We start from the raw sequence: 25,891 nt of genomic DNA, 5'->3' as shown, positions 1-25,891 counted from the left end.
TGAGTCATGAACAATGTCTTTAAACAAGTTTTAGTTGTTAAATAATATTGTTTAGCGTTAAAGTGTTTAATTTAATTTTTTTTACTTTTGATGTCAGGCGGTACAACCACATAGTTGTATATATAGTTGTACATAGTTGTACCACCTGACGTGGAAAGTGTACCAACTTACCCATAATTGAAATGAGCAGTTTTGACCAGTATTTGAGAGAGATCTACAAACCTTTTCACTGCCACAAGGATCAGCTGGGCTCCTCTGGATGATGCATTATCATGTTTACTGTTACTACCTTGTCAATTCATTATAAAAAAGCCATGTTTGCAGTTGTGCCATCCTGACATACAAATTTGTTTATATGAAATGTTTCAAACCTAAAATGATGCCATAGTATTTCGTTTTTAATTTTTTATTATTAATATTAAGAAACCATTTTAATAGTTTCTTAGTCTGTTCATTTGTTCGGACAGTTTCACCACCTGACATCTTGGGGGTTTAAGATAACAAAACATAAAAACAAATGTATTATTTAAATGTACTAAAAATGAATGAACTAAATAGGTTGTATAGAAGTGATATATGTCATGAATTTATCAAATTGTTGTAAAAGGAAATAATGCAGTTGGACACAGAAATATGCATGTCATGTCATTGACCCATATCCGAGTGAGACGGCTTCTCGAGCAAGTACAAATGTGGGGTGGGTCTTGATTTTGTCATGGCCAGTCCTGTACCAGTCATCAGAATATGTAAATTCATGAGCACAACTGTATCGTGAAACCAAACCTTATAAGGTTTATTATCTACATTGCTAATCTTGGAATAGTTCATATTCATCCGTGCATCATCTGGAATGGATTATCTGAACTTTAAAAGCAAAAGGAAAGCTATGTGATATGAACATCCAATAGTTTCATTTTTTGTGTGCTCAAAGCTGAACATTGATGTACTTCACAATTGACTGTGTAAGATTATTTTCCAGAAAATAAAGCCAGTTGCTCTCTGAGGAACATATTCCATGTATTCAATCCTGCTGTGAAAACATCTGTCAGCTGTGAATTGGGCTCTTGTCTGATTTCATCCTACTGTAGGTCACATGACATCAGGCCCATAAAAGGGGGCTATTATTTGTGAAAGATACAGAATATTTTACAGCCTATAAAATATAGTGTCTCTGCTTCTTTGTTTCAGAGTTTACATTCTGTCCCAGCGAACTAGAGCAGTAGAGCTTGAACAGCAGGGAACACCGTGACCCTTTTCTGGCGTTCGGATCGTCCAGCTCTGTGGTCAAAGAGGGTTCTTCACTTTTTAAAAGCACTCAAAATCATCATCCGTACATGATGTGAGAGTATATTGGCATAATAAAACATTTTACACGGGCCTATTAAGGAAACTGATTCCATTTCCTAATCATATGCATCTTCGCAGCTTCTCCTTTACCTTATGAGATTGACAAACCACCCACAATTTTATAACTGTGAAATAGGATAAAAGGATAAATCGAGCAGGGGTTTTATCGAAAATATAAAAGGCATCTTGTATTAAAAAAAAAAAAAAAAAAAAAAAATATATATATATATATATATATATATACACTCACCTAAAGGATTATTAGGAACACCATACTAATACTGTGTTTGACCCCCTTTCGCCTTCAGAACTGCCTTAATTCTACGTGGCATTGATTCAACAAGGTGCTGAAAGCATTCTTTAGAAATGTTGGCCCATATTGATAGGATAGCATCTTGCAGTTGATGGAGATTTGTGGGATGCACATCCAGGGCACGAAGCTCCCGTTCCACCACATCCCAAAGATGCTCTATTGGGTTGAGATCTGGTGACTGTGGGGGCCATTTTAGCACAGTGAACTCATTGTCATGTTCAAGAAACCAATTTGAAATGATTCGAGCTTTGTGACATGGTGCATTATTCTGCTGGAAGTAGCCATCAGAGGATGGGTACATGGTGGTCATAAAGGGATGGACATGGTCAGAAACAATGCTCAGGTAGGCCGTGGCATTTAAACGATGCCCAATTGGCACTAAGGGGCCTAAAGTGTGCCAAGAAAACATCCCCCACACCATTACACCACCACCACCAGCCTGCACAGTGGTAACAAGGCATGATGGATCTATGTTCTCCTTCTGTTTACGCCTAATTCTGACTCTACCATCTGAATGTCTCAACAGAAATCGAGACTCATCAGACCAGGCAACATTTTTCCAGTCTTCAACTGTCCAATTTTGGTGAGCTTGTGCAAATTGTAGCCTCTTTTTCCTATTTGTAGTGGAGATGAGTGGTACACGGTGGGGTCTTCTGCTGTTGTAGCCCATCCGCCTCAAGGTTGTGCGTGTTGTGGCTTCACAAATGCTTTGCTGCATACCTCGGTTGTAACGAGTGCTTATTTCAGTCAAAGTTGCTCTTCTATCAGCTTGAATCAGTCGGCCCATTCTCCTCTGACCTCTAGCATCAACAAGGCATTTTCGCCCACAGGACTGCCGCATACTGGATGTTTTTCCCTTTTCACACCATTCTTTGTAAACCCTAGAAATGGTTGTGCGTGAAAATCCCAGTAACTGAGCAGATTGTGAAATACTCAGACCGGCCCGTCTGGCACCAACAACCATGCCACGCTCAAAATTGCTTAAATCACCTTTCTTTCCCATTCTGACATTCAGTTTGGAGTTCAGGAGATTGTCTTGACCAGGACCACACCCCTAAATGCATTGAAGCAACTGCCATGTGATTGGTTGATTAGATAATTGCATTAATGAGAAATTGAACAGGTGTTCCTAATAATCCTTTAGGTGAGCGTATATATATAATAATTATAAATGTGTCTAAATATTATTTGGAATATATTAATGTCTTATACAATATTGTATATTATGTATATAAATATTTATTTAAATTACAATAAATGCATCTACTTTTCTTTTATTATATATGAATTAATTAATTTACATTTAATTTTACATTTTTATACAGTTTTTCTCAGCTAGTTGCTTTCAGTCTTTTAGATGCCAAGGACCCCCAAATAATGCTCACCCTCATGTGAAGGACCCCCATCCTAAAATTTAAAAGGTATATAGTTTCTTGTAAAGACCCAGTTTATACCATGGAAAAATAATTTTACAAATATATCTGAATATTATTTGGAAAATATTTGGTTTCTATTAAAGGGTTAATTCACCCAAAAATGAAAATTCTGTCATTAATTAACCTCATGTCATTCCAAAATCATAAGACTTTCGTTCATCTTTGCAACAGAAATGAAGATCGTTTTAATTAAATCTGAGAGTTTTCTGTCCCTCTATTGACAGTCTATACAACTACCACTTTCAGAAAGGTAGTAAAGACATCATAAAAGTTATCTATGTGACTCCAGTGATTTAACCTCAGTTTTATGAAGCGATGTGATTGCTTTGTTTGTGCAAAAATAATAATAATAATTTTTACCACTTTATTTACAAAATATTACTCTCCAAAGCATGAGTTGGAGTTAGGCTACATTATTATGTTTCTTTTTTTCTACTTTTATAGTACTGTACTGTTCAGTATATTTATTTAATTACTTATTTATTGTAATACATTTTTATTTATTTACTCATTTATTTATTTGAATCAAAATTTTACGTTAAAAATATATGGAGACAGAAGGCTTTTCTAATTTATTTGTTATTTTATAGCAAAATATCTGTACTTTTTTTCTTTTCTTTTTTATTATTATTATTAATTATTTATTGAGTGTGTGTGTTTCATGTTATGTTGTAATGTTCCCCCTATGGATGCTAGACAAGATTTGCAGTTCATGAAAATACATTCATCCAGAGCACTTCCAGTCCCACAGGTGGCGCTGTGACTGGAGCAGAACTGTGCGTCTTATTCTACTGCTGTAGCTTTTAAGGGCTGACTGCTGGAGAGAGTGTTGAGTATGTAACCGGCTATTCTGTAAAACTGACGATAATGCTGACTTAATATGTGATATTTAAATATAAAATCTAATATACTAATGTATTAAACAATAATTTAACCAAACGTACATTTCCAGAATCAAGCTAGCTGTCAGCTAACAATGAGACCATGTTAGCTAATTAGCGAACTAGCTACTATTTAAAACACTTTTTGACGGGTTCTTTAATGAACACATTAAGCATTTATTATTGTTTACAAAATAACAAAACGCGCCTTTTGTCCATGCTTACTACACGGTTGTCTATGCATTTTAGTCATGTAAATAAGGCTAGCTGGCTAATGCAGATATTCAACTCGCTCATTTATTTACATACGATATTTGACACAAGGGTTTTATCTTGTGAGAATATAGCAAGCTACACGTCATTTAATGTGTCGTCGGGAGTAAAAAACGGACATCTTTAGACTGAATTACTAAGATTTAAATAAATACTTTGTCTAAACCGTTTGTGTCCTTATAATACGACTAATCTGTGTTTTAGCATTTATTATCCGTTTCGAGGAATTATCTGTTGACTAAGTGATATTTCGGGGCATATTGGAGAACACCAGTCAACATGAGTAATGCTGTGAGTATGGCTGATCATGTGACCACTCACGTGATTAGTGCTGATTAAATTTAAACTATTGCAGCTTGTTGAATGGCAGTTTCCCTGCTTCCAAACAATAACAGTAATACAACAGCTGTACTATGGTAACCACTTGTGTCTCCTGTGTTTAGACCCAGAGGAAAAGACGAACATCATCCACTGCATGTTCAGTCCGTGTCAGCAGAAAGAGGAACCGGACCCAGATGTCTCAAACGGTGATGGAGACTATTGATGTGCTGGAAAGTGACAGAACTAACAGTGAGTTTGCTAGATGAGTTATTCACTTCTCATACGATGTATCATTTATCAAGCACAACATACAGTGGTTTACTGGAAAGACCCTATGATCGGTGTTCACAGTTGGTGTGGAAACAATCTTTAAAGGACAAGTTCGGTATTTTACACTTAAAGCCCTGTTTACAGATCGTTTCTGATGAAATAGAACGGTTGAGATAAAAATGTGGACACATGCTGCTGTCCCGAGAATTTTAGGTTTATTTCGCTTCTCCCCCCCACCTACACAATGGCAGCCTATGGGCACTGGAACAATCCTTCCTAAAACGCATTAAACTTTCGATTACAAAGACGTGAAACTCACCGAGTGGTCAGGGGTGTTCACTGATATGCTCACACAAAAATCGCTGCAAAAGATGCTTTCCGACAGGTTTTATCGTAGTTTTTGTCCAACTCCATTGACTTGAATTGGATGGGCTGTGTGCGGTACGGTATTACCATAGACAGTAAAAGAAATGGACACAGCGACCCCATTGGATTCAACGGAGACAAAGTGAAGCCAATTAGAAAATCTTACTTCCTGGGGGTCCAGCGTACTGCGCAGACTCAAACTGAGCTCGACGACGTAGATGTGACGTGAGCAAACCGTCTGTCTTCTAGTAGCTGTGCCAAGATCAATCTGAATCATTCCCTTCCGAAACTCGCAGAGACGGAGAGCGTGAGTAGGAGCTGTCCATGATCTTGGAGCAGGAGAAACTTTTTGTAGGTGTTCTGATTAATTACTTTGTCATTTTGCTTCGACGTCCTCCCGATTGCCCGCGAGCTTCTCCTCCTGTCCATACGGTAATCTCTCTACTGTGCGACAGAGAGTCGCGTGGTTATGACGGAATCGTTAGCCTACTTTTACAAAAACTGCTTCTACAGGGCCATAACGTAAGATACAAGGTAATGGAGCATTTTATACATTGTCGTGTTTCTTTAGAAATAAATAATGGACAAATGGAGTCTTTAAACGCCTCAGATGTGAAGTTATTCGCTGTCAAAGTGACGCCAAAATGAATGGGAGTCAATGGGATGCTAATTGCAGGTGGGGTTCCGTTAGCCAATGGCGGCGTCCGGGGGTACTTCAAAATAATACAAATCCCTGCACCCTTGGGTATTACTCCGCCGCTTCTTCTTCTGCTTCTTCTGTGTATTCAATTAAATGCCAGTGGTTTGCTTGTAATTGGCAAAGGTGCATTATCGCCACCAACTGGGCTGGAGTGTTTATTATTCAAGCTCTCAACGGAAGAATCTACGGGTGTGAGACGTTTGGAAAAATAGGTCCACAGTTTTACAACGAATGGTAAAACACCTGTTGGAAAGCATCTTTTGCAGCGATTTTTTTGTGAGCATATCATTGAACACCCCTGACCACTCGGTGAGTTTCACGTCTTTGTAAACGAAAGTTTAATGCGTTTTATGAAGGATTGTTCCAGTGCCCATAGGCTGCCATTGTGTAGGTGGGGGGGAGAAGCGAAATAAACCTAAAATTCTCGGGACAGCAGCATGTGTCCACATTTTTATCTTAACCTTTCTATTTCATCAGAAACGATCTGTAAACAGGGCTTTAAGTGTAAAATACCGAACTTGTCCTTTAAGTGTGCTCAGTCAGTCTTAAAAATTAACAGCAATTGTAGTCTCTTTTTTTTTTTTTTGGAACTGTAATTTAAAAGAATTCCCTGACAGATTTAGGGCCTGTTTACACCTGGTCACTTCATGCATTTTCTCTGACCGGATAGCTATTTGATCCTGGAAAGACCTGACCAGATGCATAAACTGCTAAGACTAGTCTTACAAGTTAGTCATCATTTTTTTTCCTTTAAGACTTAAAGTTAATTTCTTTTTCAAGTCAGTTACAAAAAATCGTGGATTGGTCTAATTTGATACCAAAAAGTAAGACTGATTACCCCAACTAACTGAGAGTTTTTCGCACTAGTTCTTAAGACACAGTCTTAACATAATGGCTGTTTATGCAACTCTTAAACGGATTTAAATCCGATCACTCAACCCACTTTAGGAGGTGGTTTTGAGACGCATTCCAGACGAAACTTGACAAGTATAAATCATGCGTCTGGTTGTTGAAGCCACATATGTACATTTTACTCCTCCCAAAATGGTAAAAACAAGGGCCTGTTATAGGCTCCCGTTTCCCTGTAGTCACATGACAGCGATACTGCAACACAGATATGGGCCGCCCCAGGTGAGTAGCAAATCGACGTGCAAATTAGAGTAGAGACTAAATGATCCCACCAGTGCTGATGCTGCTCTCTCTCCTATTGCTGGCTTTGATCTTGAAATGAGCTGATGAGAAATAAACACGTTTATGTGGCCAAGTGAAAATGGAAGAGTTTTAACAAAAAGGTTAGCTAGCCGATCAGTAAAAATGCATGAAGTGACCAGGTGTAAACAGGCCTGTAGCTTCTCACTAAATGTCTCCTGATCTAGACTGCTAACGTGTTTCTCTTTCATGCTGTCTTGTCCAAGGTGAAGATGTAGTAGACTTAACGTGTGAAGGGTCTGAAACTGCGGTTGTTGACCTCACCAATAATGATTCTATTGTGGTGAGTCTTCAACTCTTGTACTATATTATAGGTTTGACTGAAGCCTGTGCTTTCTATTCTTTGGTTGTGTTGGTATTGTTACGTTTTTTTTTAATGAATTCTGTCTCTCCCTTTTCTCGTCGTCTCATGGGATCAAGGTTGTGGAAGATGGTAATGTATCATTTTGTTTTTTCTTTTGTTGATGTAATTAAACTTCTCATTTGTGAGTCGTTTTTGATAAAAGCATATTATAAACAAATAAAGCTAATGTAGTTTTCGTTAAATATAGCCGCTTTCCGACCAAGTAGTTACAGGAACTTAGTTCTAGGAACTGTCCACTTCTAAACAGTTCTAAGAACTACTCTCCCCCAAACTCGGTTTTGCTGTTTGCGTTCGCACTGGTCAAGTGGCCATAGGAACTGGTAGGAGGGGTAAGGGAGTGACGCAAGCACGGTGACTTTTTGACGGCGCGACGGACCTTTATTTTGGCGGCGCTGAGAACGCCAGAGCAAACAATGCTCGCATTCTCTGTGTTTATTAGTTAGCGATCTGTCTAACAGTACTGTTTAATATGTTATTAGATAGAACTGTTATAGAAAGTAGACAGTATATGAAAAAAGTGTATTAGCCTATGCCGTGTGGTTGATGTCCAGTGTTGTTAGCTGGGCAGATAAACATAATCATGTTTGGCTTGGGCCCCTCAAAGTTGCATTGGATTTTCTCTTCAGCATAAATGTTTAGAGACCCATCTATCACTGTTTTCCATGTTTGTATAGTTAGTTTATGGAGTAAATATATAGGCTATAATCTGTGTGTTTACATTCTAGCTGTTTTAAAAATGGCGGGTGCTGGTGTTCCGCGTGCGTTCGGTCAATCAGCGTACACTAAACGTCACGGGTAGTTCCTATAGTGCTGGTTTAGACCCTACTCTGAAGTAGGACCTAAATTAGTTCCTACAAATGGAGTTCCTAGAACTAAAATCATTCCTAGTTCCTGCGGTGCGAACACGCCGACATCCGGGTACTTTAGCCAATAGTTCTAGGAACTGTGAAAAGGTTCCTCCGGTCGGAAAGCGGCTTATGAAGTAACTGGGGTGTATTTCAAATAATATGACAGAATACAGAAAACTTATTGTAGTTTTAAAAATGTGATAACATTCATGTTTGTGTTGCAGGTGTGCAGAGCAGACGTGGACCGGGCACAGAGAGTTACGTTCTGAGCAGTGATGAAGAGGAGGAGTCCAGTCTCAGACTCAGTCCAGGTTTACTGTCCACCCTGCATGCCAGCTCACGGGCCAGGTACATCTATGCTTCTCACACAGACTAGATCAGCCTATGCCTATGAGTCTTGGAACCTATTTCAGTGCCACCAAACACCGTTGTTGTGCAAATGAACGCCAGAACGAATTAAAAGTTTTCTGGTTTCAGTTGAAATGTTGTCGTGTAAGTGGCCCCTAAATTAATAACTAATGATTTTTTACAGCGGAAGTGAATCAATCAAAAAACTTACTTTAGCTGGACAATAACTTTATTCTAGAGCTACCAAAACAATCTCTGTTACTTTAATTTCCTATTATCACTGTAAAGCTGCTTTGAAACAGTCTGTTTAAAACATGACATATGCTAAACAATAGTCTTCATCCTTGTAGGGGTGTCCCCGACTATGGATTTTCATAGTCGAATCAGAATCGTCAAGTCTTGCCTATAGTCGACTAATAGTCGAATCATGTGTATGGGGGTGGGGCTGGGGGCGGGGCTTTAACATTTCAAACCCGCGATGTACAGAAAATCACACAAAGATATAGAAGGAAATGTATAAAAACATTTTGGATCAATAAAACTAAGAAATAACATAAATAACTCCAGAAAGGCCACACTGCAGACAGGATTTGCATTTCACATGCAAATCAAATTAAATCGGCTAAATTACCTGTGCGAGCAGGCTCTAAGTACAGCACAGCATCGATGCACCGAAAAAATAAACAATTAATTTACTAAATTAAATTAGAACAGAATATACCTTTCTAATAAATAAAAATACAAAATGAAATAAATCAGAATCAAGTCACAAGATGAGGAGCAAATGTGTGCAAAATGCCTAAAGTGCAGGGGAACATATATTCAAAATACAAGCCACCAATAGTTAGATTAGATAACCCTGAGAGATCAATAAATAAAATAAAAATAAAGAAATTATTAAAGCTACACTGTGTAACTTTTTTAGTTGATTCTTAGCAAAAAACACTTTGTTCTATCAAAAGTATATGTGCTTATTCATGTGTAATTACTTCCACCAACTAATAAAGTATTCTCGTAAGGGTAAAATCTGCCTTTTATAATACATACGAGCGAGTCGCTTGAATGGCGGCAGCCATGTTGCGCCTCCATCTTGAAAATACATTCGCCAAAGAGGGACATACCTGGAAATTCAAGCTTCGCCTTTCGCATTTTACACTCAGTGACACCGTGACGAATGCGAGGGGGAGATTACTCGCGACTGCCGGCAGATTTGAAATAATACGGCCACTGTAGGAGTTAAAACGCCCTCGGAATTGAAAGGAACAGAAACTAATATTCACTGGGTAGTCATATACAATTTCACCGCTAGATGGGGGAAAATATCACACAGTGTAGCTTTAAAATAACGATAGTAGCCAGAATTTTCAACTTTGTCTTTTTAACTGCAGAAACAACAATAAATGCTAAACTGGAGTGGCAGTCTTTTTAGCTAAACATGTTCACAGCATCCAAAAATCAAATTAGAACCGGCTGAAAAGTTTTGAAATCACTTGTACCCTACCTGATCGAGAGAACAAATCCAGTCTTTCACTCTGTCTGTGTCCGTTGGAGTCTTTTGTGCGCGGATAAAATACATTCTAAAACACTTAACGTGAAAAACTTTTAACGACTTAATCTCCTAAAATAGTTAAATTAAAATATCAAATTATGTAAAGAAAACGCTTTACTAGAGGAGGAACGCATTGCGTTCATATTCTGGGTTCATCTGCTTATCTGCACATAGTATGGTTTCTTAATAAAGTGTGTACTGTGTACATTAAGCCATGTTAAAGTGCCTTTTAAGTGTTTTAAAAGCTTTTTTCACGTTAAGCATTTTAGAATGTCCCGTGCAAACCAACTTGTTAACGTCGGCCGGCAGAAGTGCGATCATGGTTTTCCTGATGCTAAATCCAGCCTTGGAGAATATCCTTTCTGATGGTGTACATCCACACTTTAGATTTTCTTATCCCAGACATTGTTAAAGATTTAAATCCTTGCCGCCAAGACGCGCCTCTGTCGGTCACTGATTGAAAGTGAAACTTAAATCTATCATGGGGTGTTTGGATTTATTCACGCATGTTAAAAACCATTTATTAAAAGCTTCTTTCTTTGCACATTTTTATATACAGCATTATCATAATAGGCTGAATATTATCATAATAGGCTGAATATTAAAGTATTGACAGAAAACCGGTAGTTCTATGTGAAATCAGACATTGAGCGCCCTCATATAGCCAAAGTGGCATGATCCTCGTTTCATAACACCTCTGCGAAGATTCGACCGTGAGATTGGTTGTCGAATCAGGCTCCTCCTATCGAAGCATCGAATCTTCGACTATTCGGGGTCACACCTACATCCTTGTATGTAAATGTTGTGGGTGCAGCTTTGTGAACTTCTACACAACAGTAATGTCTAGATCAGTGTGTATTTCTCCATCTTCTCGTGTTGACTTGTTTTGTGGTGTTGTGTTGGCTGTAGGTCTACACCAGGAGCCGTTAGCTGTCCTGTTTGCATGGATGCTTATTCAGAGGTAAGTCCTTATATGTGGTAAATAATCATATATGCAGTTCATTTAAGCCCAACGTATTCTTCATTTGACACATGCGCATTTCAACAACTCGGTCCAGTACCTGGGCAATCTCTCTTCATGAGTTATAGCCATAATTTAAGGCGAATTCACACCGCACAAACAAACGCCGACGTACGGCAACAGAAACTTCATCGGGTTTTGTCGGATCAGAGCTCACAAATGTAAAAGTCAGAATTGTGAGATAGTCGCAATTACTTTTTTTATGTTTCATTCTGTGGCGGAAACAGCTTCCATAGATGATGCCGTGTGAATTGGCTTTTCTGGATCATTTTGGATGGTAAAAATAAAAAAATCAAGATCACGATTCTCCCACGATTCTGAATAGACAACTAAACAAAATAACATGTAATTTACTAGAAGTTCTTACAAAATGTGCAATCTATTAAAAAGAAAATATATATTTTTTAAATCGGTTTGAATGAATGATTCATTGAGTCACTAATAAAGATTCACTTATTCCATTACTGAATGAATCAGAATTTTTGAACACATCTCTTGAATGAATGATTCAATGACAAGTACATCTGTCACTTGTCGCCTCCTACTGGTGTAAAAATGTAATTGATAAAATCTTTATATTAAAGGAGAACTCCGGTCAATTTTAACATTGAGCTCAGTTTTTTGTACATTTGGAGTGCTGTCAGTACAGAGAACAACGACAAAAATCGGTGTTGCCTACACCGTGTTATCCTCTTTTTAAAATATGCACCCTGTTGACTTCAATGGGGCAAGTTTTAAACCTGCTTTTAGCCTCTTAACATCCTTGATGTGTCATTACAAGTGCCCTGCCATGTGAGTGATTCCTTTAGAGTGAACACGGTGAATCTGACTGCAGTAGATGTGAAAGATATGAATACAAGTGATGTTATTTCAGCCAGCGCACATACCTGTATTTACTTTCTGTTTTCGGTCGAAGTCCAAAGTAGTCGATTGCCGAGTTCACGCGCATTGGTTTAGTTACCTATGATCACGCGCGTGAACTCGACAATCGACTACTTTGGACTTCGACCGAAAACAGGAATAAAATACAGGTACAGTATGTGCGCTGGCTGAATTAACATCACTTGTATTCATATCTTTCACATCTACTACAGTCAGATTCACCGTGTTCACTCTAAAGGAATCACTCACATGGCTGGGCACTTGTAATGACACATCAAGGATGTTAAGAGGCTAAAAGCAGGTTTAAAACTTGCCCCATTGAAGTCAACAGGGTGCATATTTTAAAAAGAGGATAACACGGTGTAGGCAACACCGATTTTTGTCGTTGTTCTCTGTACTGACAGCACTCCAAATGTACAAAAAAATGAGCTCAATGTTAAAATTGACCGGAGTTCTCCTTTAAGTATCAACTTACTTTCAAAAGGTGATTTACTCTATTTTGATCGCTACCATAGACATCAAACCATAACCTGTTATTCCTAGTACTTCTGTGAAAATTTGAATTACTGTAACACAGAAATAATGATGCTGTGTGGTTAAAAATGTTTTATACCTATACATGACAACTGCCCTCTCTTCATCTGTTCTCATCGTTCATCAGCTGAAAAAAAAAAATTCTGAAAGTGATTCCAGCAATATTCCTCTGTGCCGTTATTGTTGTAGTTGTGGTGTGTTATTCTTTTTCATTTAGAACAAATTTTTAGAACCGTATCGTTATCGTTTTACTGAATTGTTATCCTTAATGTGAACAGGCCTTTAATGATGAATTGTTTTGATTTTGGATGAAATAATTTAATTGAACTATAAATGTTTCTTCTAGTCTATAATGTGATGTATTTCTCTGGTTAAATAAACCATCTGACTTTGTAAATAAATCTTTGATCCCGTTCCCAGATCATTGACAGCGGTCGGCTCATGGTCTCCACGAAGTGCGGGCACCTTTTCTGCAGTCAGTGCATCCGCGACTCTCTCAGCAGAGCTCACAGCTGCCCTACATGTAGAAAGAAACTCACACAAAAACAATATCACCCAATATATATCTAATGATAAGACGAGCAACTCGCTGAGATCAGCGTCTCAATTTCTGCAGTACGGTCTAGTCAAACAACTGCACACCTCTATGTTTTCACTGGCTGTTTCATATTTGACACATCAGTGCCGAGATGATATTTGGCACAGCAACAGAAAAAGACGACCTTGTGTGATTTTGTTGGAACTGAAAGGGCACTTAGTCTAGGATTAAGCATTTTTAAATTGTGAACACAAACACTGTTTTGAAGTTTAGAGGTATTGGGAATATAAGCTGACATTGGGAGGTCTGGGTTTGAGGTCTTGGCTGCTATAATAATATTTCCCCCTTTTTTTTTTCTTTTTTTTCGGTCACTCAACTCTGCCCAGTTTTAGTATTGAGGATTTAGGATCCAGTTTGAATGAAAATGAGTGACCAACCATCACAGTAGCATCTAGTAATGTTAGTTTAGTCTTGAGAAGAAAATGGCTCAGTGCTGTGGTGGTCTCAATTCTTGTTTAGTGAAATTCGTCAGTGAAATTTGTGAGCTTTTAGTGAATGGGGCGCATTGATGGACAATGAGGTCGCCCTTCCCTGTACCTGCTCTCATTTATCTGTGTAGACTTGTTAGCTTTAACTGTCACTCACAGTTAACTTGTTATTCATTATCTCTTTATTTGATGGGAATTAATATTTAGATTCCTTATTTGTCATTCAGTGTATTCAGATAAATATTTGAAGGAACAACGATTGCTGGTCAACACTGTAAATGTGTCGTCCTGATCGCGCTTTCATCTCAGAAGCACTTTTAAAATGATCATTTGCTGACCGGTTAGCAGTGGGTGACCCGGGACTGAAGCTAGCAAGGCTTGTTTGCCCAACTATACATGTTAAATGTTGATATTTGTATATATTTTCATGTATAAAGGACCTGTAAGTTAAGAGGCGTTAGTATTGTAAAGACCATAACATTTATTTCAATAAACGTTTTGATCACTGATTGTGTGCTTTATTTCATGGGGTTTAAGACATTTTGATAAACACTGGATTGTTCAAAGAAATTGTATAATCAAACACAACAGTTTCCTCATTCTAGGTAGCGGACAATAAGATTATCTGTATTTCCCAAAGCTAAGTAATAAACAAGAGCGTTTTAAGGACAAAAAAACCTGACAAATGTCTTGAAATGCATCATCTGAATAATGTCTTGAGGTGTGGCAATCATAGTGTATGTGAATAATTGACCCATCCGTTGAATTATTAGAAAATAATGTAATAGTGTTGTCAATTATTCTTTATACTTACTCATATACTATTATAGAATGCATTAATATTTTGTATTAGCTTATGTTAGGTTTTCATTTAAAATGTTTAGTTATTTTGTTATGTGTGTGTACATATAGTGCAGGGTAGTAACTAATTATATGTAATCTGGATTATGTAATCAGATTCCAAAAATGATATAATTGCAATTAGATTTTAAAATACTCATAATCAGATGACAGTTAGATTTTCATTTATTACATGATTACTTAATATTTACAAAATGGCAGGAAATTATTCATAATTTAATTTGATTCTCACCAATTCTTTTTTTATCTTTTAAATTGTCCTTTCTATAACAGCCTATTGCTTATATATGTTCAGAAAGTCTTCATTCATTTCATCTTTTTTGTTTCATTTTTATTTAAAAATCTTACATTTTATGGTTTAATTATGACCTTTTTAACTTACAGACTCCCTGTAGTTTCTTCACAAACCCCAGTTTGGGGATGTTTAATGCACTTAATTTTGTTGATGACAAAAAATGAAACACTTTTTTTGTATTTTTATATCACTGTAGTACAAGATTGTTCTATTCAAATCTATGTGATCTATGTTTTCATCATGTACTTTGTATTCATTAATGGACTACAATTTGTAAGTAAGTAATCTACCCAGCACTGTATATATGAACTTTATAAAATAGTTTAAAACAATACGACCTTGCACGTTTCATCTTGACAGTATCAGAATTCACCACAAGATGGCGGCGCGTGTTCTTAAATGTAAAGCACGTTTTGCAAGTTTGAAGGATTTCTTCTCCCCAGCTGAGGGCAGTGATGAGCCCAGTTTAGATGAGCTTTGTTTGGTCTGGGGCTTTTGCTGGATTGTTTTTCTTCTTCTTTTTTTTTTTTTTTTTTACATTTTATTAGTCCACAAACAAATTGTCTTTATTAACTCTATCTAAATGTGCGCAACAACATATGTGCATAATTGTACAACCTTGTCTACAAAGCACAACACTCACACATTTACATTAGATGAATATGTGTACCACATGTGCCCAGGATCTGCAATAGAGAATAACAACACATTTAAAAACTAACGAGAAGGTAAAATAGCCAGCTGTGAGATATTATTCCAGCCGTCTCTCTAAAGCTTTGTTTACTGGGGCTCTCCCATGTTAAGACACTTTTAGTGTTGTTTGCAGATTTTAGTTGATACTATCACTTAGGCCACTCCAAGTCTTGTGCTCGCTAGTGTGATTGGGTGTGTAATTATTTGTATAGGTCTTTTATAATGTCAGACAGCTGCAAATGACATTTGTTCCGGTCTATTTTTCAATTGGATTTAGAAAGTGGTTACGTTTTGCTGTTAAAATTGTGATTTCAGTTATTCACAGCAAATATAAAAATAGAATATAATACAAATAACCATAATAAATAATATAAATATTAAGTAATATGTTATTTTTATTAAGTCTATTATTATTATTATTATTATTAAAGAGTTAAACAGTGAGAGTGAATTGGCTCGCTGTGATTGGTCTAAAGTTGGCTGTAGGGCTGGACCGTCTCACACTCTGTGTGTGTGTGTGTGTGTGTGTAGCGTGTGTCTGGACTGCGGAATATTTAGTTAACGGTATTTAAAAAACCGTTTTGATACAAATTTCGGTGCTGTAAATAATTTGTCTTGTGTGTTTTGTTATCAGACGAAACTTGGAGATGAAGTCGCTGTGATCTGAAGTGCTTGCGCGACACAGCGCGCGGTGACTGTCATCAACAGAAGTTTACGGCGATCAGCGCGTGTATTAAAAAGTGTCGCGCGAAAATACATGACGTCAGAGCGTTCAGGAATACAGTTGCGCGTGATAATTAAACCTATTGAATTCACTGGATCCAGTGTTGCGTGCGTGAGGATTTCTGACGTAGCGTCCAGTGTACATTGGCACGATTTGTCTGGAGTGTTTTAACAGGATGTAAGCATGATATTTTATCTATCAGTCGCGAGGAACAGATTTATCAACGTTTTCAGCATTTGGTAAGTCTTGTATTTTTGACTTGGAATATTTTATTGCATGTTTTATGTTTTAAAATGTACCTTTTACCCACTTGAAACCGCTTTTTTATGGACATGTGCTGGTTATTGCATGAATTAATATATCCTTGCTGCAAGTTGTGCTGTGTTGTGATTTAACTGAAACTTTATAAGACAACTGAAGTTGTGTTAGAATTGTAATTCAATCCTACACACGTTTACAACGGTGCAGCAGAAGTTCATTAGAGTTTTGGCATTGCTCTGGTATTGATTCACCAGTTCTTGTTCTCACTAAAAGATTTATTTCCTTTATAGATTGAAGAACCAGAGAGCTTTAACAGGGACATCATGGAACTCTTTTGGATTGTTTTCTTCATTTTTGACATTATTTTCATAACAGACTGCGCTAGAGGTGAGTAAAAGTATATTTGCCCTTGTAAAATGTCTGGGGGGGAAATTAAGCCATTACAGCAATTCGTGGTAAATGGTACATGTCAAAGAAATGAAATGATTATGTTTTAATCATTTCATATTTTAATATTCTTGGTTGAAAAAACGCTAGCGTTAATAAACAGTTTAGAAGTAATTGTGTCACTACAGGTTGAGTTTATGAACGTAATATTGTTGTTCTAGTTACAGTCACTAAATAGTCACATGCATGTCATGTGTGCTTGTCAGTATGATCAAGATTTATATTAAAAAGTGTAAGAGCAAATAATTTAAGCTTATAAGGTAACAAACTTGTCAGGTTTCAAAACTTTAGACTAAGTCCACCTAGTATAAATTCATCAAGTAATGCGCTTTAAAACCTATCCAAAATTTTCCCTTTAATGTTCAAAGATTGGCAAGAATCATTCAGCTGCTTTTATTATTATTATTTCTTTCAACCTTAATGTGACTTATTGGTCTTTATTTGATGTTAGATTTAACTGCAATATGTTTGGTATTATGTTCCCTATGAAAAAAAAAAAGAAAAAGAAAAGAAATCACTTTCCAGGTTCAGTTGTGATGGTTCAGTTGACTCATTAATCAGATGTGATATTCTATTGATATGCTAAACGTGATTTAAAACCTGATTTTAAATGATAGCCTGAAAACGTCTAAATTCAGTCCATCTCTTGCATTTACCGAGTTGAAATTCAATGCCATGGACTTTAAAGGATTCCTTTAACCTGTCTATTGAGTTCAGGACCAGATTGAGAGCTTGAGACTTTCAGGTTATGTCACTGGCATTGTTTGCTGAATGCAGTCCTCTCGCAATAGCGGTTCTCCGGTCTTCCTTTTCGACTGAAATGAACCATCATTTCCATTCAGAATGGGTTGAATGGGGGCCGGGGCCGCTGATGGGCAGATAGTACAGCTCACTGCCTCCACTCCATCAGGGCTGCATGTGAAGCGTGATGGAGTCTCCCTTTAGCGTTAGCGTACACCTCAGACTCAACAGCCTGTCACCGGAGCTGGCGCGAGAGAGAAAGAGAGAGAGAGCGACAGAGAGCGACGTCTGTGCAGATTGCATCTGTGAGGGGCCCTGAACAATGTGGCATTCACGGTCACATAGCCCTGGCCTTCATGGAGATGCTTAGCCAAAAGTAAACAGAAATGCAGAAAGCAATGCGATTAGATTAGCCAATTATGTTTGTTTGCTGTGCAATACCTAAGGTATTCCTCCCAAGTCAGACAGATTTGTGTTTGTAAGCAAATGCAGACAATTTGCCGCCTCGATCGTATCTGAGGCTCAAAGATGCGGGTGAAATATGATGTTACACTTGTAACATAGAACGTGACTGATGGAGCAATGAAGATTGTTCAGTGATAGTTGCATTTTCTCATAAAGGAACCTTTATTTTTAAGAGCAGTTGAATGCTTGGGTTCAAAGATCTCAATTCTCACAAAATGCAAATCTGAGTGGAATTAATTGCCCTTAAAGGGTTAGTTTAGCTGAAAAATACAATTCTGTATTCTTAACGCGCTTTACATAGAGCACATCAAATGCGGTAACTGGAAGCTCAAACGTACTTGCTTGACACATCAGAACCAATAAGATTTGTTCTCACGTGTCACGCAACGGTTGAGCTGCCGTTGACCATATTTGACGTGAATAAAAGCCTGAATAAAATATGTTCATCACATAAAATGGTCATTTCTCTTCAGAAGACTTGGATTAAACCATTGATTCATATGTATTACTTTTACAATCTCTTTATGAATGTTTTGAACCATCAGAGTTTTGATGGAATGAACTTATAATGGTGGGACAAAAATCTCTCAGGTTTCATTAAAAACTTCTTAAAGGGATAGGTCACTTTGAAATTAAATTTTGGTATGTTTTAGCTTACCTCAAGGGCATCCAAGATGTAGGTGTCTTTGTTTCCGCAGTAGTTTCAATTTTGATATTTTTAGGTCAAACCGTTCTTGTCTGTCAGTCATATAATGCAGGTCTGTGGTCACCACCTCAAAGAGCATGCACAGAGAAATCAAAATTAAACAATTCCCCATCGTAAGTACACATTGATGGCCTAAGACACGAAACGAGCGGTTTGTGTGAGAAAACGAACAGTATTTATATCGTTTTTACCTCTTGTTTTTTTTTTTTTACGGTGGATCACAAACAAATATGTGCATTACCGCCACCTATCTCAGAAATGGACCATTGACACTTTCCTATACTTCTTTAACCTATCAACCGACATAAATTCCCCTTATTTACCCGCATAGAGGCTTCATAGAATTTCATCCGGCGCTGCGTGTTCAGCTCCTCCGTCCACTCTCAGCCCCCATGACAGGAAAAAAAAGAACACGTCCAAGCGTCCAAGTGATCTGAGGGCGCGCACGCTTCCTGGTGTGTGATGTGTGCGCGCTGAGCAAGTGCCGGAATTAAATGAGTTTTTTTTTTCCTGTCATGGGGGGGAAATGGTCATTTTTCCGCAGCGCCGGATGAAATTCTATGAAGCCTCTATGCGGGTAAATAAGGGGAATTTATGTCGGTTGATAGGTTAAAGAAGTATAGGAAAGTGTCAATGGTCCATTTCTGAGATAGGTGGCGGTAATGCACATATTTGTTTGCAATCCGCCGTAAAAAAAACAAGAAGAAGAAAGTGCCGGAAGCGCGTGCGCCCTCAGATCACTTGGATGTGGTTGTGTACAAGAGGTAAAAACGATATAAATACTGTTCGTTTTCTCACACAAACCGCTCGTTTCGTGTCTTAGGCCATCAATGTGTACTTACGATGGGGAATTGTTTAATTTGGACTTCTCTGTGCATGCTCTTTCAGATAGTGACCACAGACCTGCATTATATGACTGACAGACAAGAACGGTTTGACCTAAAAATATCAAAATTGAAACTACTGCAGAAACAAAGACACCTACATCTTGGTTGCCCTTGAGGTAAGCTAAAACATACCAAAATTTAATTTCAAAGTGAACTATCCCTTTAATTTGTGGTTTGAAGATGACAGACAGTCTTATGGGTTTGGAACAAAATGAGGGTTAGTAAATAATGACATGATTTTTATTTCAGATCCCTTTAAATACTGAACCATCTGACAGAAGTGACATAAATGTTTTACTCTGTTTTTGTACTTTATTACAACTCATACAGCTACATCTTACATGGGACCAGTATATTAATGTCAACATGAAACTGCATTCAAGCCATTTTATTTTCGACTTTATTTTCTCCATCCGGAATTTTTGTTGTTACAAACCAAAACAAAGCCTAGGGGTAGAATTGATTTTAAGTGTATTAGCTTTATTGGTGATTTCATTCAGATGAAAAAGGAAGACAATTTTTTCACCTCAGATTTTCTTTGATATAATAATGTGCACTGATGAACTGTACACCGTAAAGCCTGCAACGTTCATTAAGAAAGTGAAGGATTTAGAATTTTGACATTAAAGGTTCTTTAGTGTTTCTTTAGCATTTTCCACTTTATTTGATTTGCATGTTTGGAATAAGATTACAACAGTACTCCAGTTATTTGGGAGTGATAGCGCAGGACCTGTAAGGTTGCTCTGTCCTTGACGTGAGGGGAGTTCTTCACATCAGATGACAAATATTTTCCGTTGTTAAAGGAAGTGTAGTTTGTGCAGCGCTTCCAAAGAAACTTTACAGTTGTGCAGCCTTTGCTATGTTTACGGGTCCAGGCATTTCGAGGTAGAAGAATTAACATCCGATTCCTTCCACTGGCCGCTTGTTCCAGCTGGCGATTTTGAATGTACGTAAATGCAACATGCATCCAATCCCATCTGAATCACTTTCGACCCGTTCACCAGCCATGCCAGAAGCAGAGTTTTACAATCCCATGTGGAATTTCAACAATTTGTCCACAGGAAAAACCTTAAAGTGTGCAGTTTATATGATACAATGGCCTTGTAGCTTGAATGGATATCATTGTGTGTTAGACACTGGGAGACTGTAATTAAGACCCTCAAGCCTTGTAAGTTACAGCTTCCCATTTTTGTTTTCTCAATCATATCGACATGAATTATATCCTCTGAAATGGATCAACATTTGCTCATACTATACAAAAATATCTTTGTGTGTGCTTCTTTTAACAATGCAGAAATTGCTGTTCACATATTTACTTAAGAATTGGGCTTGTGTGTGGGTATTTTAGTAGGGAACACAGTTGCAGGGATATAGAAGAGTGTTTTGGGAACATATGGTGAGCTCTGAAGATGGGCTGAAGTGTTTGTAGGCACACGCTGATTTGTTTACACTGATGTGGACCACCCTTGAAGCATATGTCGATACTCACTAAGATGTGTGGATCTAAAATCTCAATGGAGCAAACAGTCAGATGATCTGCTTGCAAAATAAACACCCTTATGACCTCCAATCTGAGGGACATTAAATCTAATCTCTGGAAAAAAAATACTAGTCACAAAACCAAGTCCCCACCTCCCCTCCCCCCTTCAATTTATCTTCTTTTTTTTTTTTTGTAGCTTTTCCTTTTTTCCACCTCATTTGTTTATCACCAGCAAAACGTCCAGGAAGTTAATTTAGTGTGTTTAAGAAACATGCAGGTGTTACAGTTGGTAGCTCCATTCATCCCACTGTCAAAACAGTGGGTTGATTATCAGTTTTCCTTTATCCTCAAACTTCCTCTAGTTGTGCAGCATGAGTTACGGTCTAAACCGAAGCGCAGTCTAGTACCAATTAGATGGTTGAATGCATGGTTTATCGTGAGGATACCCGGTATAAGTAAAGAAGGTTGTAAATCTCATTTCCATTGAGGAAGACTCAAAGAATGGCTGTTAAGTGGGACCAATAAAGTAGTTATTGAAGTCAAATGGTGTTTACATAGTGGCCATTTTTGTGTCACCTACTCCCATTTGCAATAGACTGTGAGGGACATTCTTCTGTAATGAGGCGGAAAAATGGTTGGGAAACATAAATGGTGTCATTTGTTTTACCAGGACTCTGTATGGCATGAGCTGTATAACAGACCATGGGAAAGAAAAAAAAAAAAGAAAAAAAAATCAAATGCCTTTATATCCAATTGAAATAGATGTTGGTTTTGTACAACTCATTTTAATTTATTCTTAATTAATTATTCAACTCTTTTGAAAATAAAAAGTGTATCAGTCAATTAATGACTATTTTGGTCAAAGACTTTTAGTAAAACTTTTTTGAATGATACTTTCATTCAGGAAAAATGCATTAAATTGTTTAAAAAAAACAAAAAAACAGGAAAGACATTTATAATGTTACACAATTATATTTTAAATATGCTGTTCTTTTGACCTTTCTTTTCATCTTGAAAAAAAAAAAAAGGTTTTTCACAAAAATATGAAGTAGCCCAACTGTTTCCAACATTGATAATAGTCTGCAAATCGGTGGTACTTAAAACAGACGACAATATTGTCAAAATGATCCCCATCCACATGGACCTGAGATAGTGACTAAAAAGGCTATATTATGCATGCCAGGCCAGTAGTTGGCGATGTCCCTTTGTCAAGAAAAACCCCGCAAACATGTAATACGCATGTCACCATTTTCACAAATTCACATTTTTGTGAAGACGGTATGGAGACGGTAAAGGCATCATTTTCACAACCTTGCACTTTGAAACCCTTTTTCAAAAGCTTGCATTTTCGGGCCTCCAAAACGCTGTTGTCTTGTAAATGAATGGCCAAAATGCATGAAAAGTATTTTTTCTGTTTTCAGTTGAAAACGGTTTAGTGTAAACATACCCTCAGAATGATTTCTGAAGGATCATGTGACACTGAAGACTGGAGTAATGACGCTGAAATGATGAAGTTTTGTATCACAGGGATAAATTACATTTTAAAATATATTACAATAGGAAACAGTTATTTTAAATTGTAAGAATATTTCACAAAATTACTGTTTTTACTTTATTTTTAATAAATGCAGCCTTGATGAGCAAAAGAGACTTTTAAAAAACATAAATAAAATGTTACTGACCCTAAAATTTTGAATGGTAGTGTAAATACATTTTTAGGATTTCATTATAGTAAATGAGTCATAAGCAAGTGTGAGATTTGAAATGATTTATTTTACACAGTCTACTCAAAAAAATCACTAAAAATATTTATATATATATATATATATATATATATATATATATATATATATATATATATATATATATATATTAGTGGTGGGCATAGATTAATTTTTTTAATCTAGATTAATCTCACTGTAATCTTGGAATTAATCTAGATTAATCTAGATTAAAATGGCTCATTTGAATTCTGACGAAGGCATTCAGAATATGTGTGCTACCCAAATAATGACTAAAGGGCACGTGTTTCTTGTGAAGAAATGCCAGAGATTTTGTTTTTTTTTATTAAAAATAACATAATAATGTAATTATTATTATTTTTTTACTTTGAGCAATGATGGAGCTATAATAGACTCTTCTTATGAGCATATAAAACAAAACAGCTCCTTGGAAAAAATTAAATATAGCCTAATATTGTAGTAGTTATAAACAAAGGTCTATTTTTAGTTCAGATTAACATTTGAGGGCAGCAATTTTATTCATAATGTCAAAATAAAACCAACGTAATGTTACTTGAAAGCATTATAGCCTACTATTCCTGCCAAACTTCCATTGTTGCAGTTTAGTGTTACTACAGTATCCATGGTGAATGTTGCAGATCTGTGGACACTGGATAGTTCATTCATGGCACAATGTTTCTTCCTGGCTTCCACGCACTGTTTGATCCGTTAATAACGGAGAAATGTGAATGTTTCTCACTAGATCTCGCAGCGATGTTATTACTTAAGTAGCGAATTCAAATGATTTCTTTACTGGATCTCTTAACTGTGTAGTAACAGTGTCGCTTGATCAAGATCGGCTCGCGCTGCTTTGGTCCAAACTGATAAACAACGGTCCGTCAACCACACAATAACGAGTAGCTCAGTTTCGTTCCGCTTACATTACGTTTGCCATTTGATGTCGAGAATGTTGTGGTCGCGCCAGCGTCTCTACATTATGAGCGCGCTTACCACGCGCGACCCGCCTACATTCGAAATAATGAAATTTTGGTCGGCAGGAAAAATGCGTACCAAACACCGAACTGAATTCGGCTAGGTGTACATCTGCGCTAAAATATCAAGGTGAAAGTCATCATAGCTTGCGTAGTATAGACCCAGCTCCCAACCCAACTTTGAGAATAGATTAACGGCGATATTTTTTTTATCGCCCGATAAGAGTCTCACGTTAACGCAGCACGTTAACGCCGATAACGGCCCACCACTAATATATATATACCTTAGATTTTGGATGCTAACACACCAGGGATGGCTAGCAATTGATGCCAATCATCTCAAAATGGCCTAATGTTGGCCAGACAAGTTTGTCGATATATAACTATTGTCTGACTGGTTTGTGGATTATTTGGATGACTTGAGACACTAATGAAGGATTATGTTATGAAATCACAATTGATCTGTGTCACTCTGGCTGATGTGATTTTGATTAGGCCATAAAAAAGACCAAAAGGTCACTGGATGAGTGGCATATGGTGACTCTTATGGTGGCTAATAGAGGTTCACAGATCCTGCAGTTCAGGTTGGGAGTTCCTTCTCTGGGCTTGGCGCCTCACGGTGCCTGGATGCTGGTGCGGGATCTTGTTACTCAATGGGGGAGGTGCTCGTAATGATGGGAGTGTGAAAAGAGGAAAAACAGCCCAAATTGAATTGGGGGTTGCACAAACATTTAGCTAAATGTGTGACTAGAAGTATGAGTCCACCGAGCAGCTGTGCCCAGCAGGGAAAGGAATGAACTTTTCCATTAAGAGCCAATATTTGATTTACAGGTCAATTGTTTTGCCTTTGGAAGGGCAATTTTAAAAATAAGTCTTTTAAGTCAAATACTTACATTTAACCAATAACTTGCCAATCGGTCAGTATACTATAGTAAAGACTGTTACCATTTAAAATTTAATCAACATCAACAACTACAAAGGTGGAACAGAAGCTGATCTGACATGGCATTTATGTTTAATGCTGCTTAAAGCTGGCATACATGTATTTACACAACAATTGTATAATGTACATTTATATAAATTAAAAAACAAGAATTCATAACAGGGTAGTGCTGCAAAATTTGGCAAAAATCTATTAATTCAGGTCAAAACAAGTTTGTTTTGGGGGAAACGGCACGTGACGTAATATTCTGTCTACACAGACAAAAGCTAGGAAATGTTTATGAATTTGTTGATTGCTTTTTACATATTAGAAAAGCAAGACTTCACGTTGATTATTTTTAGTAGCATGACAAATAAAATTGTTATTCAAAAAGGGAATAAATTCAATACAGAAAGCAAAGAACACGGAAGCGGTCCATGACCTCAGTCTAGCGCGAGTTCTGCACTCTCGTAAATAACCACTGAATCTGTTTATGATGAGATACTTTGCAAGAGTGCAGAAATCAGTTAGTGCTCTGAACCAAACATTTTCAGAATCGAAACGCCTCTGTTTGGGCATCACATTCATAAGAAAATTGTGTGGTTGTTTATATTGCTCAGCACTGCAAAAGAAAAAAGAATGTATATCTAGAATTGTATATCTAATTGTAAAGCAACGATCGACACTTTTCATTCATTTTCACATTTCATTTTAATCATGACAGCCTTAGTAGATCTAGTTTAATTGTGCAGTGGCATTTCTGTGCCCCCCTTATCTTGAATTTGCAGGGCATTTCTGCTCATTTTGGTGCCATTTTTGCCCCTATTACCCCAATTAATTTCCAAGCCTGGTGTCCAGTATATAGGTTGTCCCAGACTGGAATTTGAAAGCCGATTACAGATGGCATCCACACATTCATTGTCCAGCTCCTAAATTCCTCTTATAATAGCAAATTTACAAATGGCGTGTCCCAAAGCAGTAAATCTCAGTCAAATGTGAAGCTCGTTA

The 25,891-nt window shown here is 37.2% G+C and overlaps 2 protein-coding genes across 5 annotated transcripts in view; both read left to right on the top strand.

The window, feature by feature from the left end:
• The first annotated feature begins 3,859 nt into the window (after positions 1–3,859).
• rnf4 (ring finger protein 4) lies at positions 3,860–14,192 on the top strand. Of its 4 annotated transcripts, XM_079891677.1 has the most exons (8): positions 3,860–3,929; positions 4,455–4,541; positions 4,694–4,820; positions 7,323–7,399; positions 7,537–7,549; positions 8,553–8,676; positions 11,135–11,186; positions 13,083–14,192. In XM_079891677.1, exons 2-8 carry the CDS (start codon positions 4,530–4,532, stop codon positions 13,230–13,232), a joined length of 555 nt encoding a protein of 184 aa, XP_079747803.1. In that variant the 5' UTR covers positions 3,860–3,929; positions 4,455–4,529; the 3' UTR covers positions 13,233–14,192. The 4 variants fall into 4 exon arrangements, with proteins under 4 accessions (XP_079747803.1, XP_079747805.1, XP_079747804.1 ...); XM_079891679.1 differs by lacking the exon at positions 4,455–4,541; XM_079891678.1 differs by lacking the exon at positions 7,537–7,549 and having other exon boundaries at positions 7,323–7,403.
• A 1,843-nt stretch (positions 14,193–16,035) lies between these two features.
• Positions 16,036–25,891, top strand: part of fgfrl1a (fibroblast growth factor receptor like 1a) — an 80,714-nt gene continuing 70,858 nt past the window's right edge. The window contains exons 1-2 of the mRNA XM_079892463.1: positions 16,036–16,500; positions 16,813–16,909. Of these exons, the coding sequence (XP_079748589.1) occupies positions 16,846–16,909 (64 nt within the window). The 5' untranslated portion in view covers positions 16,036–16,500; positions 16,813–16,845. The remainder of the gene's footprint in view (positions 16,501–16,812; positions 16,910–25,891) is intronic.

The sequence above is a fragment of the Squalius cephalus genome (genome assembly GCF_949319135.1).
Source record: "Squalius cephalus genome assembly, chromosome: 14".
NCBI lineage: Eukaryota > Metazoa > Chordata > Actinopteri > Cypriniformes > Leuciscidae > Squalius > Squalius cephalus.
Note: the sequence above shows the minus strand (reverse complement) of the source record. Positions and strands in the feature narration are given on the sequence as shown.